The sequence below is a fragment of the Nematolebias whitei genome, chromosome 20 (assembly GCF_014905685.2).
Source record: "Nematolebias whitei isolate Nwh7 chromosome 20, NemWhi1, whole genome shotgun sequence".
In the NCBI taxonomy this organism is placed as follows: domain Eukaryota; kingdom Metazoa; phylum Chordata; class Actinopteri; order Cyprinodontiformes; family Rivulidae; genus Nematolebias; species Nematolebias whitei.
This window is the reverse complement of record NC_056517.1, coordinates 31,508,148-31,521,819: the sequence shown is the minus strand read 5'-3', so window position 1 is coordinate 31,521,819 and position 13,672 is coordinate 31,508,148. Positions and strand designations below refer to the sequence as shown.

At 38.1% G+C, this 13,672-nt stretch overlaps 2 protein-coding genes across 2 annotated transcripts in view; one reads left to right on the top strand and one right to left on the bottom strand.

Moving 5' to 3' along the window:
* LOC119426365 (somatomedin-B and thrombospondin type-1 domain-containing protein) overlaps window positions 1-4,518 on the top strand; it is a 13,665-nt gene extending 9,147 nt beyond the window's left edge. The window contains exons 4-5 of the mRNA XM_037693927.1: window positions 2,119-2,295; window positions 4,401-4,518. Of these exons, the coding sequence (XP_037549855.1) occupies window positions 2,119-2,295; window positions 4,401-4,518 (295 nt within the window). The remainder of the gene's footprint in view (window positions 1-2,118; window positions 2,296-4,400) is intronic.
* Window positions 4,519-4,812: 294 nt separating this feature from the next.
* terf1 (telomeric repeat binding factor (NIMA-interacting) 1) lies at window positions 4,813-9,325 on the bottom strand. Its single transcript, XM_037693845.1, has 9 exons — window positions 9,133-9,325; window positions 8,037-8,132; window positions 7,515-7,642; window positions 7,221-7,307; window positions 6,957-7,106; window positions 5,623-5,723; window positions 5,456-5,553; window positions 5,265-5,335; window positions 4,813-5,155 (listed from the first exon to the last, which is right to left on the bottom strand). Exons 1-9 carry the CDS (start codon window positions 9,314-9,316, stop codon window positions 4,997-4,999), a joined length of 1,074 nt encoding a protein of 357 aa, XP_037549773.1. The 5' UTR covers window positions 9,317-9,325; the 3' UTR covers window positions 4,813-4,996.
* Window positions 9,326-13,672: the final 4,347 nt, after the last annotated feature.

The window sequence follows — 13,672 nt, the reverse complement described above, 5'->3', positions numbered from 1 at the left end:
TGCCATTTTTTACATCTTCTCGTGTGAACTTGATGTATTTATCCACAGAGTTGATGTGGTCAGTAAAATGTTGGACTTCCTGAGATTTAATTTTAACCCAGGTGTCGTCAACATACCTGAACCAATGACTTGGTGGTGTCCCTGAAAAGGACGTCAAGGCTCTCTTTTCTACCTCCTCCATGTACAGGTTGGCAACAATAGGAGAAACTGGAGACCCCATAGCACACCCATGTTTCTGCCTATAATATTGCTCCCCATATGTGAAGTAGGTTGACTGCAGGCACAGTTTCAAGAGTTGACACAGTTGTTCTGTGGAAAGCGTGGTCCTGCTGCTCAGAGTGGTGTCTGATTTTAATTTTAAACTGACCACCTCTACTGCATCCTCAACAGGAATGCACGTAAAGAGTGATGTGACATCAAAAGAGACCATTGTTTCATCAGTCTCCATGATGACATCCCTCACCTTATCCACAAAGTCCATGGTGTTCTGTATGTGGTGTTCTGAGCTGCCAACTAAAGGGATGAGTACAGACGCCAGATATTTGGAAACATTGTAAGTGACAGAGTTGATCATGCTAACGATTGGTCTTAAAGGTACACCTTGTTTGTGGATTTTAGGTAAACCATAAAGACTAGGTGTGGCCTCCCCTGGGTACAGTCTGTGGTACAGAAAACGGTCAATAGCCTTGTCCTGCTCCAAAATTTTCAGGCAATCTATCAATTTCTTCTTGTAACCACTTCCTGGATCTCTTTTCAGAGGTTCATAAGTGTTTACGTCACTAAGGAGTGTCATAACTTTCTCATGATAGTCTTTCTGGTTCAAAATCACTGTGCACCTTCCTTTGTCTGCTGGGAGAATGATGATGTTTTTGTCCTTGCTAAGAGTGGTGAGTGCATCCCTCTCCTCTCTACTGATGTTGGAAGGTGGTGGTTTGGCATTGCTGAGGCAGGATGAAACTTTGATTCTGAGCTGTTCTGCTTCAGCCTCTTTAATTTTGTTGTTGCGGATGGCTGACTCAGTAGCTGTGATCATCTCCACCAGAGGAATTCTACTTGGTGCAACCGCAAAGTTCAGTCCCCTGACAAGAATCTCTGTCTCTGGCTGGGTGAGCTGTCTGTCAGATAAATTCTTCACCCACTTTTCTGTCTCCCTGGCATGTAATTGACTACTGGAGTGTTGTCCTACACTGAATGTGTTGTTATTGGAATAGTGATGTTGTTGATGAGTTATTAGTAAGTTAAACTTGTTTTGTTGTCGAGTCTTGGACTTGACATGCTGTGCTAAGCGTGCCTGATCTGTACAGTCCATCACTTGCTGAAGTGTGGTCTGATCTAGACACATAGTTAGTTTCTGTTTAATGTGCTCTTCTTTGGCCTTCAAGGCCTCAATAGTAAAATTGGTCTGTCTCACCCGTTCATTCAGCAGCTGTGTTTGTGCCTTCTGAAGGATCTTGCTTGCCCGGTGCCCGCTGACCGAAGATTTTAGTTCCAGGCTCTTGGGAATGATGCCACTTTGTCGACATCTGAGGTTGAATCGCAAATGGTTCCTGTAGTCTGCCCTCTTCCTTGCTGTTTTCTCAAACTCTCTAACTAGTTTGAGGCAATCCTGGCCAAAGTGGTTCAAAATATCCTGATGCATGCTCAATAATCCAGGTAGAAAAATCTAAAAAAGTTAAATCTGGTCCTCTGGACATTCAAAAAAAATGTTGTTGTTGTTGTTTTGCTTTGTTTTTTTTTGTTTTGTTTTTTTTTTTGAATGTCCAGAGGACCAGATTTAACTTTTTTAGATTTTTCTACCTGGATTATTGAGCATGCATCAGGGTAACCTAACTTTGTTCCATCTACATGCGCTACCTTTGTTTGCCCACCTGGCTGTCTGTGTAAAGACCATTAAGTATGACAATGTTGAGAGACCGCCCACAATCCTTTGAAATCAAATCCAGAGGATTGTCACATGAAAAGCAAACACACGAGCAGTCTAATTGTGAGGAAGTAAAAATTACTAGGACTGGGTGATGACATCTTGTCACGCCACCTTTTTATTGTTTAGTTTTTTTCATCTTCAAACTAACAGTGTGTTTTCTGTGACCTCTATGGCTTTGATTTTACTCCCTTCAGGTTTTGTGTGGAATTCAAACTAGAGTCACGGACTCCGCACTGCACCGCGGAGAACCGGCCTCACACACTCTGGATGCGCTACATTACAGAAGGCTTCAAAGTGTGTGTGGCCTGTGAACCTCCTGCCAAGCGAAACACAAGCGGCAGCTGCCAAGGAGACGGCCAGGAATCAGACGAGTATGAAATTATTTGGTTTTCAAAAGCATTTATTGTACATTGAGCTGCAACTATATTCATTTAGCTTGTTATTTGTTTATTTTGTTGCTATACCACCTTAATTAGAGACTTTTCCAGCAGTTATACATCAGATATCTTCAGATTTAGCCCAGGGGTGTGCAACCTCCATATGTGGCTCTTTAGTCCCTCATCGACAGCTCTTTGAAGCTTGGACCAAAAATTAGTGAAATTTATTTGAATTGATTTTTATACCCACAACAAAAAAGGATAGTTTGGGCAGTTTTGTGGTCAAGTTTTGCCCGATGAATACAGTAGTCCCTCACTACTTCAAGGTTCATTTATCGCGGACTCGCTCTATCGAGGTTTTTCAAAATATGATTGGACATGACGCGCAAATGGGTGATTGACGGATGTGCTGCACAATCGGCATGGAACTTTTTATTTAAAATGAATTGTTTTAAATTATTTCGCACCTGCTGCACATTTGGGTGGTCCATACTGCAGGATAAACTTCCCGCTGCAGCTGCTCTTCATGCGGAGCAGAAAAGTGGGCGTGGCCAAGAACACTTGCAGGTGGCAGAGAGCAGCCGAAGCAGGGAGCTGAAATCATGACATTCTGTGCTCTTTTAGAGAGTTTAGAAACATTGTTTTAATATTGCGAGTGTGTGGTGTTAAAAAAAAATACACACAGTCCTTTTCCAAAAAAATTAGAATATCATGGAAAAGTTGTTTAACTCCCATAATTCCATTCGAAAAGTTAATCTTTTATAGATGATAGATTCAGGGCCCACAATTTAAACAATTTCAAGTATTTTATTTTTACATAATTTGGGCTTCCATCTCATGAAACTCACGAAAACAGGATTTAAAAAAATTTAGAGTACTGTGGAGAAATCAGCCCAAATGTTGCAGGGCATGAATGTTTTAAACTGAGTGTGACACGAATCATCTACTAAACTCAAAGCACCTGCACAGGTTTCCCCAGATGTCATTAAATTTCTTCAGTTCGGTTCCATAAAAAAGCTCCCCTCAAACAAACTCTGTGGTCTACGGACCATAAGTTGATAATCACTTTGAGCAGGTTTTGCAGCTCCAGACGTGTTTTATTTAGTGAGCGAAGGGGCAGAAATTGTTCTTTTGATCAATACGGTTGCAGACCTCTGATTTAGCCGGTGGAACTTTTGTCCATTCTCAATAGTTCTTCAGGCTGGAAGGGTCCTGCTTTTGTCCAAAAGTCTTTAAATCAAACCACTTTAAACCAGTGGAGTGTTGCTTCGGCTGTTTATTTAGGGTCGTCGTTCTGCTGAAAAGTGAACCACACCAGTTTCAAACCTATTCAAAACTCAAGTTTCTCTTGAGATTTTCTCGACATCTGGCTCCAGCCATCTTTCCCAGTCCCTGCCGATTAAAAACGTCCCCGCAGCATCGCTGCCACCACCATGCTTCACCATAGGGATGGTGTTCTCAGCGTGGAGTGGTGGTAAATTTGCACGACATGGTGTCGTCGATGGTCTAAAAGTTGACCACAGCACCTTCTTCCAAAAAAATCCCAAACAGCAACCGCCCCCCCTTCTTTATAGGCAATTCTTTTTGTTGCCACTTTTCCATGAAGCCCAGTTCTGTAGTGTCCTATGAACAGATCTTCTCATCTCTGTAGAAGTGGCTCAGCTCCAGAATCATCATCTCTGGCCTCCTGGATATTTATGATTGATGCCTTCGTTACCTAGTCCATTATTTTAGATCGACATCTCTTGGCAGCCCTGAGGTTCATCTTTCCATTAATGAATAGAGGAGCTCTGTAGGATGTTCAGGGTACTGGAAAACGTTTCTTACCCAACCATGACATGCACTTCCTCACATCTTTGTCTCTGATCTTTGAGGACAGTTCCATCATGTCTCTTTCTTGATGCACTGCTGTTGATTTTGGAGATTTTCAGAACAGATTAATTTAATTTGATAGATCCAGATTAACACTTTGGTTGCTCACAGGTGGATCTTGGTTACTAAATTGTAGCTTCTGAATGTAACAGTTGGGACTTAAAAATCATATGCACCAATGTTCAGACGACTTGATGTGAAACTAATGAAGTGTAACTGTGTTGCAGAGAAGCTGTGCTCCACTGGCAGGCAGTGGGGAACCCTCAGTGCAGAGGAACATGGAAGAAGGTCCAGAAAACTCAAACGTGCACCTGCCCAACACAACACAGATTTGTCTTCACCTGATTCTCAGAGGACGTGCACTGCAGAGAACCGACATGGACTGTGCAGATCAGATGCTGCAACCAAAGGATTTCAACACAAGATGAAACTGTGTTCCATTACAATTTTCGTAATTTAAAAGCATACCCGAGTCACCACTAATCTTTTCTGTTCATTATCTACAAGGCTGATTTTTGTACAATCTATTGCTTATTTTATATTCTTGCAGAAATATTTATTATCAAAATTATAATAAAACATTTACAATAAAAAAAAATTCAAGACCCAACTTAAAAATGGCCAGGTTTATTCGTCTTGGGCGCCCTCTTGTGGTAAAATGGATAAAAACACAAATTAGCAAACCATGGTACAACAAAGCTGAGAACTTTTCAGAAAAATACACACACACACAAATTGGCTGAAAGAACTACACCACGGCACGAGTCATTTTTTTTACAAACTACAATACACTGAATGGGGGCGGGGCTCTTCTTTCTTCACCTCACTTCAAGTGCGCATTCAATAAAACCCTCCAGCGGTCTTTAAGCATCGTGCCAGTACGTCCTTCAAAGTCATAATCCTTTAGGATGAGAGACCACTTTCCCACTCCGTGACATTTTACACCATCTTCAAGACGTTTATCCAGGCGGGGGGTCCATTTCTAAACGGGACAAAACACCAACTCTAGATTTCTGCTTTTTAAAGAATTCAGCTCAAATGAGATGCATCAGGAAGGAACAGCATAAACTGGACTTTGTATTTTGACTTACTTCACGTGCTTTTCTTTTATTAATCACCCTGGAAGTATCCATGGACTTCGCAGATGTCACCTGAAATAACTCTTGATTCCGGAAGGATTAAAAATGTTTCAGTGTTATTGTGACCTAACTGTGTTCTAGTAAATATTTGTTAGTTTCATTAATGCCAGACGGCAGCAAAGCCGGGACAAACAAACCCATACCTTGTCTGGAGAGTCGTTTCACGGAAACAGAAGACCTCTTGATGGCATCGGGAATCCAGAAATCAGAACTTGCAGAAGGCAGTAGTTTCCGTTTTGATCTGTAAAAATGTGACGATTATTTTTATCCACACATCAGGCGCCACGTGCGTAAGAAAATCATTTCATACTTTTTATTCTTCTGCACTGATTTATTTGAGTTTGAGCAATTACTGTCCTGCGACACCTCATCCTCCATGTCTGGAGAGGACTGGACCACCTCTGTAGCTGCCTGCGAAACAAACGGATGCATTCATGTATGGACGACTGCAAGTCAAAGTTGAAATGTAATAATTATGAACATGCGTGTGACTGCAAGACTGAGCTTTAAACGATTTCTCCAAACTGCAACATATATTCATAATGAGACGTATGCACACCAGATTTCAAATCATTTTCAAATCCAATGTTCTATTAACGTAAAAACATCTTAAATCTTCGCCGCCATTTTGTAGTTTTTTTGAATTAATGAATGGATTTTGAATTATGTTCATATTGCTTCCTAACCTCTAGAGATTAAGATTAGGAGTGTTGTTGGACAAACAAAAAATAAGTAATCCCCTTGTAATGCTGCCACATCATTTATGTCCATGTTAGTGGACGTAAACTTTGTCCGAAGCTAGATTAAAACGTTATCCTTCATAATCTTGTCAAAGTAACTTTCTCGGGTCAGTGCTGCAAAACTGATGACGCCTTTCATTACAACACCCTCTAATTATGACCTCCTGGAGGTCAGCAGCTTCTTTGTAAAATATTAATGACAGTTTTCTGAATAAGTGAGTCTGTCAAACCCTCAGGAACAAACCCCACAGTTTGACCTTACAACTAATTTAATGACAAACTAAGTGAGAGATCACATCACGTTAGCACATTCTGAAAGGAATGATGTAGCTTAGGAGACGAACGACTCAAAATATCGGAATATTTACAAGAGAAATAAAACTGACAGGCAGCTGTTCTCTACACAGAACATATTAAGCAATTAAATGTGGAAAACAATCAAACTAAGAATGCACTTCATGCAGTTTTGAAGTGAGCGTCACACCGAAGTTCAAATTAATTTAAAATGAGGCTGGAAAACTTGTGTTCCTGCTTTCAGCGCAAAACATATTCTCTCAAAAATCTGATTTTCTCCAACCCAATGAGCCAAAAGAGAAAAAAACAAAAAAAGCTCTATGTGTTGAAAATATTTTTGTTACAAGGGAGTGAGGATGAGATAGAAAGTGATTTTTGAATTGTTGTATTTTCTTTTTATATTTTTTTCTACTTCTGAAATTATGGTTCAGCATTAAAGCACTGGAAGTAAAAACGCTTCAGAAGATTTACTGCTCCCTCTGGTCAGAGAGACTCCAGCTCCGGGAGGAAAACGCACCATCTTTCTAGAATATCTCAAACTCCAATGCATATTAGAAAACGGTTCTACTGCATTTCTCAAAGGTTCAACAGATAAAACTCAGTTATTTACCTTGAGAAGATAATCAGATGGATTCTTCTTCAAGTATGTATCCAAGTAGGACTGGATCGACTCCAGCAGGCGGTCGAAGCTGAAGCTCCTGAGCAATGGGTGGTAAGTTTCCATCTTTGTCACGACAGTTGTCAGCTTAACTCTTACGTTCTGTTACAAAAAAAAGTTTCATTTTAAGCATTTAAAATGTACTATCCTGGGCTAGCAAAGTGTAAAATAATGGCCTTTTACTTAGAAAATTAAAAGTCATGAAAACATGCAGACCTGCGGACATTCACGGGACTTTTCCAACCACTTAAGGGCAGAGGAGGCCGAGGACTTGCTGCCTTGCTCAAGGCAGACAGCCACAGACTAGAAACAGGACAACTGTTTACACGCATAAGAATTCAACTAGAAATTACTAATTATTTTGTTCATGATATCCTAACAACATTACATTTAAAACATTCAACAGCAAAGACGAACCCAATTGTTGTAATTCTTGGTACAAATTGTGCATTTTCTCCTTTAAAACACGTGTAAAAAAAAAAAAAAAAAATCAAAGTACAGCGGAACTACCTGGACGAGCAAAAGAACGGTGACGCTTTGGAACAAACTGTCATCGTCCACAGTGTGTTTGAGGTCCGACCATAATTTGGCAGCAGACGTCAGAGGCATCGCAGAGTTTCCCTCTTCAAACTGGACATCTGGGGAAAGACGGCTGGTTACCGTTTGTGTTAACAGAGACAATGGCGAGAAGAACAGTCTTTATTTTGAATCACACACACCCCCTCTTTTTACAAGTAGTAAAAACTATAGAATAGAACTGGAAATTGCCTCCAACTGAGTGTTTTGGGTGAAAAATAATGATCTTAATAAAACCTTTACAGGATATTTTAAGAAATGCGTATTCCATACAGAAATGAACTAGCAATGACAAGTGAGAACTTTGACATTAGAAGGGGAGAGACACTAGAGGAATAACTTGTAGGATATCTCTTTATCATTCACAACAGATGTACAGAAATGTTCAAGTATGTAACTAAATACTAATACTAAGTGTAGAAGGGTTTATTTCCACTTCTGTCTGCAAGAACTTACCCAGTTCTTTTCCGTGCATGACTCTTGCTAGGAAGGCACATATCAGTATTTTATCTTTATGAGCAGCTCCTTTCAGACAATCATCCTGAGAAATAGCTGAGGAAAAGCAGAAATAAATACAAAACATCAAACAGGCAACCTTTTTTAGTCGTGTGCTTGTCTACAAATCCCTGCCAGTATATAATCTTAGGAGACCACCTTACATCTAAATCAATTTGAACTCAGAATATTTCAGTTTGGCTATTTTAACTGCTGTCAGTGTACCATGTTCTTTCACTAAGACATGTTTATATTATTCCTCTAATTCCTCCACATTACTTCAGCTCCATAATTCAAATCAGTGTTATTATTTTTGAGATCATTCATACACAAATGGGACACACATCAGAGGCAATGAGGGGTTCAGTGTCTTGCCCAGGGACATTTCAATATGTGACTGGTGGAATCGAACTGCTCTAACCACTCAGCCACAACTGCCCAGTACCAAATATACTTTTGAAATAGGCTAAACCATGACTTTAATAAGACAGTTATGGTCATGGTTGATTTTTCTTAATAAATGCAGACTCATAAATACATTTATTTGTATACACGTATACATTATTTCAACTGCCAATATTTTAACTTAAACCATAATTTTTACGTTAAGTAGAAATTATTAAACAAGAAAGTAAGTATATTTTCCAACATTAGCCAACGTTTATTTATTGAGTTACGCTAAAATGGCATCGCTTTAGGAACTACCTACAGTTGGTTATTGTAGCTACTCGGGTCAGTTTAGAGGGAGCACAGTCAAGTTTTGTTTACATGTACTGTATATGTACAATATTTTATCTGAAATAAATCTTCCATTTTATATTAAATCTCACATTATTACAGAAACATGTAATCGTTGCTCCAGTAATTCAGTCAAACAAACATTCGGGGTTCTTTTTGAACGGTTTTAAAAACAAACGTAGCATAAAATAAAATTTACAACACAGGGAAAGTTATTTTGATCGACTTAAAAACATCGGAGAGCGTTTTGTAGTTTAGAAAACGACCTAGGTACAGACATAACTTAAAAGAAAGTTAACGATGATTATGTTGTACTCACCCTCAACAACTGAAAGCGTCTTACTGAATTCATCGAGGTTTCCCTCCTTAAAGCGCCGACATAACGTAATAAACAGAAAGTCCAACATCCACTCTGTGGCAACAGCGGAAACACGAGAAAAACTGGCCAGTTCTTCGGTCTTGTCCGCTTCAGAAACTGTTTCAGCTTCACCGTCAGACTCCATAGTTTCTTCTTCTTCTTCGTCTTGTGTTTTATGGCGGTTGGCAAGCAACGTTTAGATGTGCATTACCGCCATCTACTGGAATGGAGTATGGATCGGGATGCTAAATAATTACTATAGGTTTAACTAAATAAAATAATAAGAAAATAAGAGAAAAAAAAAAAAAAACTATATTCTCTCGATTATTTCCGTCTTCTTAAGGTAGCTTAACAAAAAAACAACAAGTTCAGAAGTGAGAAGTTTATCCAAAAGATCCTGTATATTCAACTGTACTTTGTTGACCTGTAGTCTATGTGCCAGTTCCTTCCTCTCAGCTGAATATTTGGGACAGAATAATAAAACATGATTCACTGTCTCTTCTTGAAAACAAAAGTCACATTTTCCTGTAGGATGTTTTCCCATTTTAAACAATGTACTGTTTAATCTTGTGTGGCCAAAACGCAATCTGGATATGACTGTTTCCTCCTTTCTATTTCGTCCTGTTCTCCTCATCACACCAACTTTCCTTTGAATGTTATAAAACCACCTGCCAGTTCTTTCTTCTTCCCACTGTTTCTGCCATCTTTCCTTCACCTTTTGTTTAATAACTGATTTGATTTCTCCTTTACTGAATGGTACCAGTATATCAATGTAAGTATTTTTTGTTGCTTGTTTTGCATATTTATCTGCCAACTCATTTCCTTGTATTCCTATATGTGATGGTATCCATATAAATGTAATTAATAAACCCATCGCTTGAATTCTATAAATTAATAATTGAATTTCTAATAAAAGGTCAGGTCTGCTGTCTGAATGATTATTTTTCAATGAGTATAATGAAGAACTTGAATCAGAACATATTATACTCCTTAATGGACGAACTTCCTCAATCCATCCCAGAGCTAAAATGATTCCCATCATCTCTCCTGTGTAGACTGAGACTCCATCAGTAATTCTTTTACCTGTTTTGAAACTGAATTCTGGAACAATGAATGAAACCCCGCTACTGTTATTTGAATTTTTTGATGCATCTGTATAAATTTTAACATATCCATAATACTTACTATCTAAATATGTTTGTATTGAATGAGAATCTGAAATGTTTTCTTTTTTACGATTTTCCAACAAAGTGAGATCAACATCACTATTACTTAAAAGAGATGGGTGAACTGGAGACTGAGGAACTGTTTGACTAATATTTATGTGAGATATATCTAAATCTTTTATAATGTTTTCTACAGTCCAGCCAAATGAATTTAATTTCTTTTTCTCTTTTTCCCAGCTAGGTTTTAAAATCTCTTGACATGGATGATTTCCATTATGACCTTTTTCCATAGTTTCTTCTTCTTCTTCTACGTTTTTGAGTCGTCTGTTGAATTTCCGCGCGCTTCTATTGATGTGACTTGAGACTGCAGCGACCTCTGGCGGTCGGAATGAGTAACTACACCCGTCGCTGATGTAAAATTTGGAAATTAACGGGATTATTTTCGAGTTTTTTTCTTTTGTTTTGTTGTACAGTATTCCAGTAATGTGCACAAGTGGAAAAAAAACGTGATTTTTAAAATACTGTTATTGTCAAACTCCAATAAAAAAAACCCCAGCACAATTATATTAATGTACACCTGCATCTTATTTTAATATGAACATTTTGCTCCTTTTTATGATGATGTCACAGTTTAGGCATGCTTTACCTTAATGTGCTCATCATTTTGCATGACCCAGCCTATGTTACCTTTAATTCTGCTTGTTTTCTGCCAAATTGCATTTTATTTATTTATTTTTACAAGTCATTTAACACATGTATGCCACCATTCTTTTCTTCTTTTATAATTTAAATCCAGTAAAAATAGCTACATGTAATGCAGTTCATTGCAACAACTCTAAAACATTTTTGTTTTACTATGTTTGTTAGACTATAAAAATGAAATAAGGTAACAACTTGTGGTCCAAACTACTCTTTTTATGGCATGGCCACACATTTGCTGATGCATGCCCTCATTTGACTTACACCCAAGTTGAAAAGTTTTATACTACGTAAACCTAAAAAAACGGTGCAAGCATTTTTCACACACCATAATCTTCACGAGTTTAAGCCTTCACACAAGTTTCAGACATTATTTTAAAATATGTTGAGGAATATCTACAGTAACAGTCCAATCCATGTTAGATTACAGATTATGCAACAGATGTAACCTTTTACGTAAAACAATAGACAAAGGCACTTGAGTTATATACACATTTATTTTTCTGCATAATGCTAATAGATGTAATGGGGAACAATGCTCTACAGAAATGTTGACATATGTGTACCGTAACAAATTCTTCGTGGTCACATAATTGCTCGGACTACAACATGCATACAGAGATGTTGCTTTGTATAGAAACAGTCTGTAGCTCAGATTATGTCAGATGATAAAGTCATCTCAAAGCTGAACAGAGAAAATAACCAAAAAAAAAAATTTGAAAGAGACAGAATATACAGATACATAAGAACAAACAAAGTTGCTTTATGCTGTTTTTGGGAGAAAGGTTTGGTAAGCACAGATGAGTGACACGGACAATGTACATTCTCTCAGAGAAAATAAAGACACAATATTTCCACTCTGAATCGCACCACCGATGAATAGTGAGACAATAAGACAGAGCACGGTCCTTTTCGCTGTCAGCTGGCAGAAATCACTTCCACACAAATTTCATCCTACCGGGAAATAGCTGATCAATCCAACTCCCCACTTTCTCTCCCCTTCCTGTCAAAAATGAAGGATCGTTCAAGGCTGCTACGGACGTATGATTACCAAAAAAAAACGAGGGGTGAAGGAAAACTAGGGGCAGAATTAAACAGCTTTTACACGAAGGTTCTCATGAAAACTCTTTTCTAAAGATTAAAAAAGGAAACAACTACTGCTGACTCCAATTTTTTAATTGGAGAGTGCCAAAAAGGTATACATATCGGCCATTTCACAAAGATGACTCTTTGAGTTCTTATGTGAATTTGTAAATACTGAGACAGCTTATGCTACTTTGGACATACAGTGTGTACTTACACACACAAAAAAACATGTATTAGAGTAATGAGAGTAATGCAAAGTGACAGTTTTCCTGTTATTAACGTTTTTCGCTGTTCCTGAGGGTTAGAGCCTCTAAAGCTGTGGGGATCTGAGTGGTCGGCACTGTAATCAGACGGATCAGCTGAAGGGCACTCAAGACCTCGTCCTGAATCTGGTCACTCTCCCTGCTTAATGGGCCTCTCCCTTTTGTTTGCACTCCTCCATACATCACTGAAGACTGATGGGGATGAATACTGAATGTAGGACACACATCTACCCAGAAGGAGGTTTAAATATTGTGGCTCCTTTAGTTCCAGGAGCCAAGACATCAACGTGAATTTGAGAACAGCTTTCAAAAAGTACAGAAATAGCAAGTTGACATTAGTTGTAAAAGAAAAATAAAATGAAACAAACTATCCCATGAGAACATCAGAGATTTATAGAAAACCTGAGAACTCAATACTTTACTTGTATCATTTACATAAAGACCTGATTTCTCCTATAAAATTAGAATTTTCTGTACAGTGCTATATGAACAAAGCAAAATGACTCGCTGCCTTCTCATAATAAGCCGTGTTATGAAAAGGTGGGCATCATTTCAACCACCGGATGGCAGGAAATTGTGGTGGTGCTCCATTTTGGTTTAGAAAAAATAGAACCACTCTCAGTGGTAATTCACTAAAAACACAAAATGCTTTGCTTGTGGCCGTTGGAGTTCGATTTTATCTTCCACAGACGTGCGTTTGGATTTTCATGGAAATCAAACAGCTATATAAAAGGCCCTGGTGGTCAATTTGGATCACTTTTTCCTACAAATACCCAAATTTGAGATCCACTGATGCCTGGCATTAAGGTGCTTTGACAGCATTTTAACAGCCATATAACAGAAAAAGTAAAATTCAAATTCTCATTTGCATTGTTTGTGAGTTTCCAGTAGCTATAACATTGTTTTTCATCATATTAAAGATATAACATTTTAACAAAATACAAGTCATTTCTGCCTGTACATTTATAAATTCCCATTGAAATAAAATAAAGTGCCACAATTCTTGGCCTGCATAGATTGCAGTATGCGGTATTGCACATTCCACACCTTTCTGTGAAAAAAACAATTAACAAACATAGATAAAGACATGTTGATAATAATAATAATAATAATAATAATAATGATAAAAACAATAAGTAACTCATCCATGTTCTTCTTGTCATTGCAATTCAGGTTTGTGTCACCTTCACAACTTCCAAGCACGCTCAGACAAGAGATAACCGACAACTATTCCAGAAAATAATAAAATAAAATGGAATCAAAGGCATCATACAAACAAACATTTTC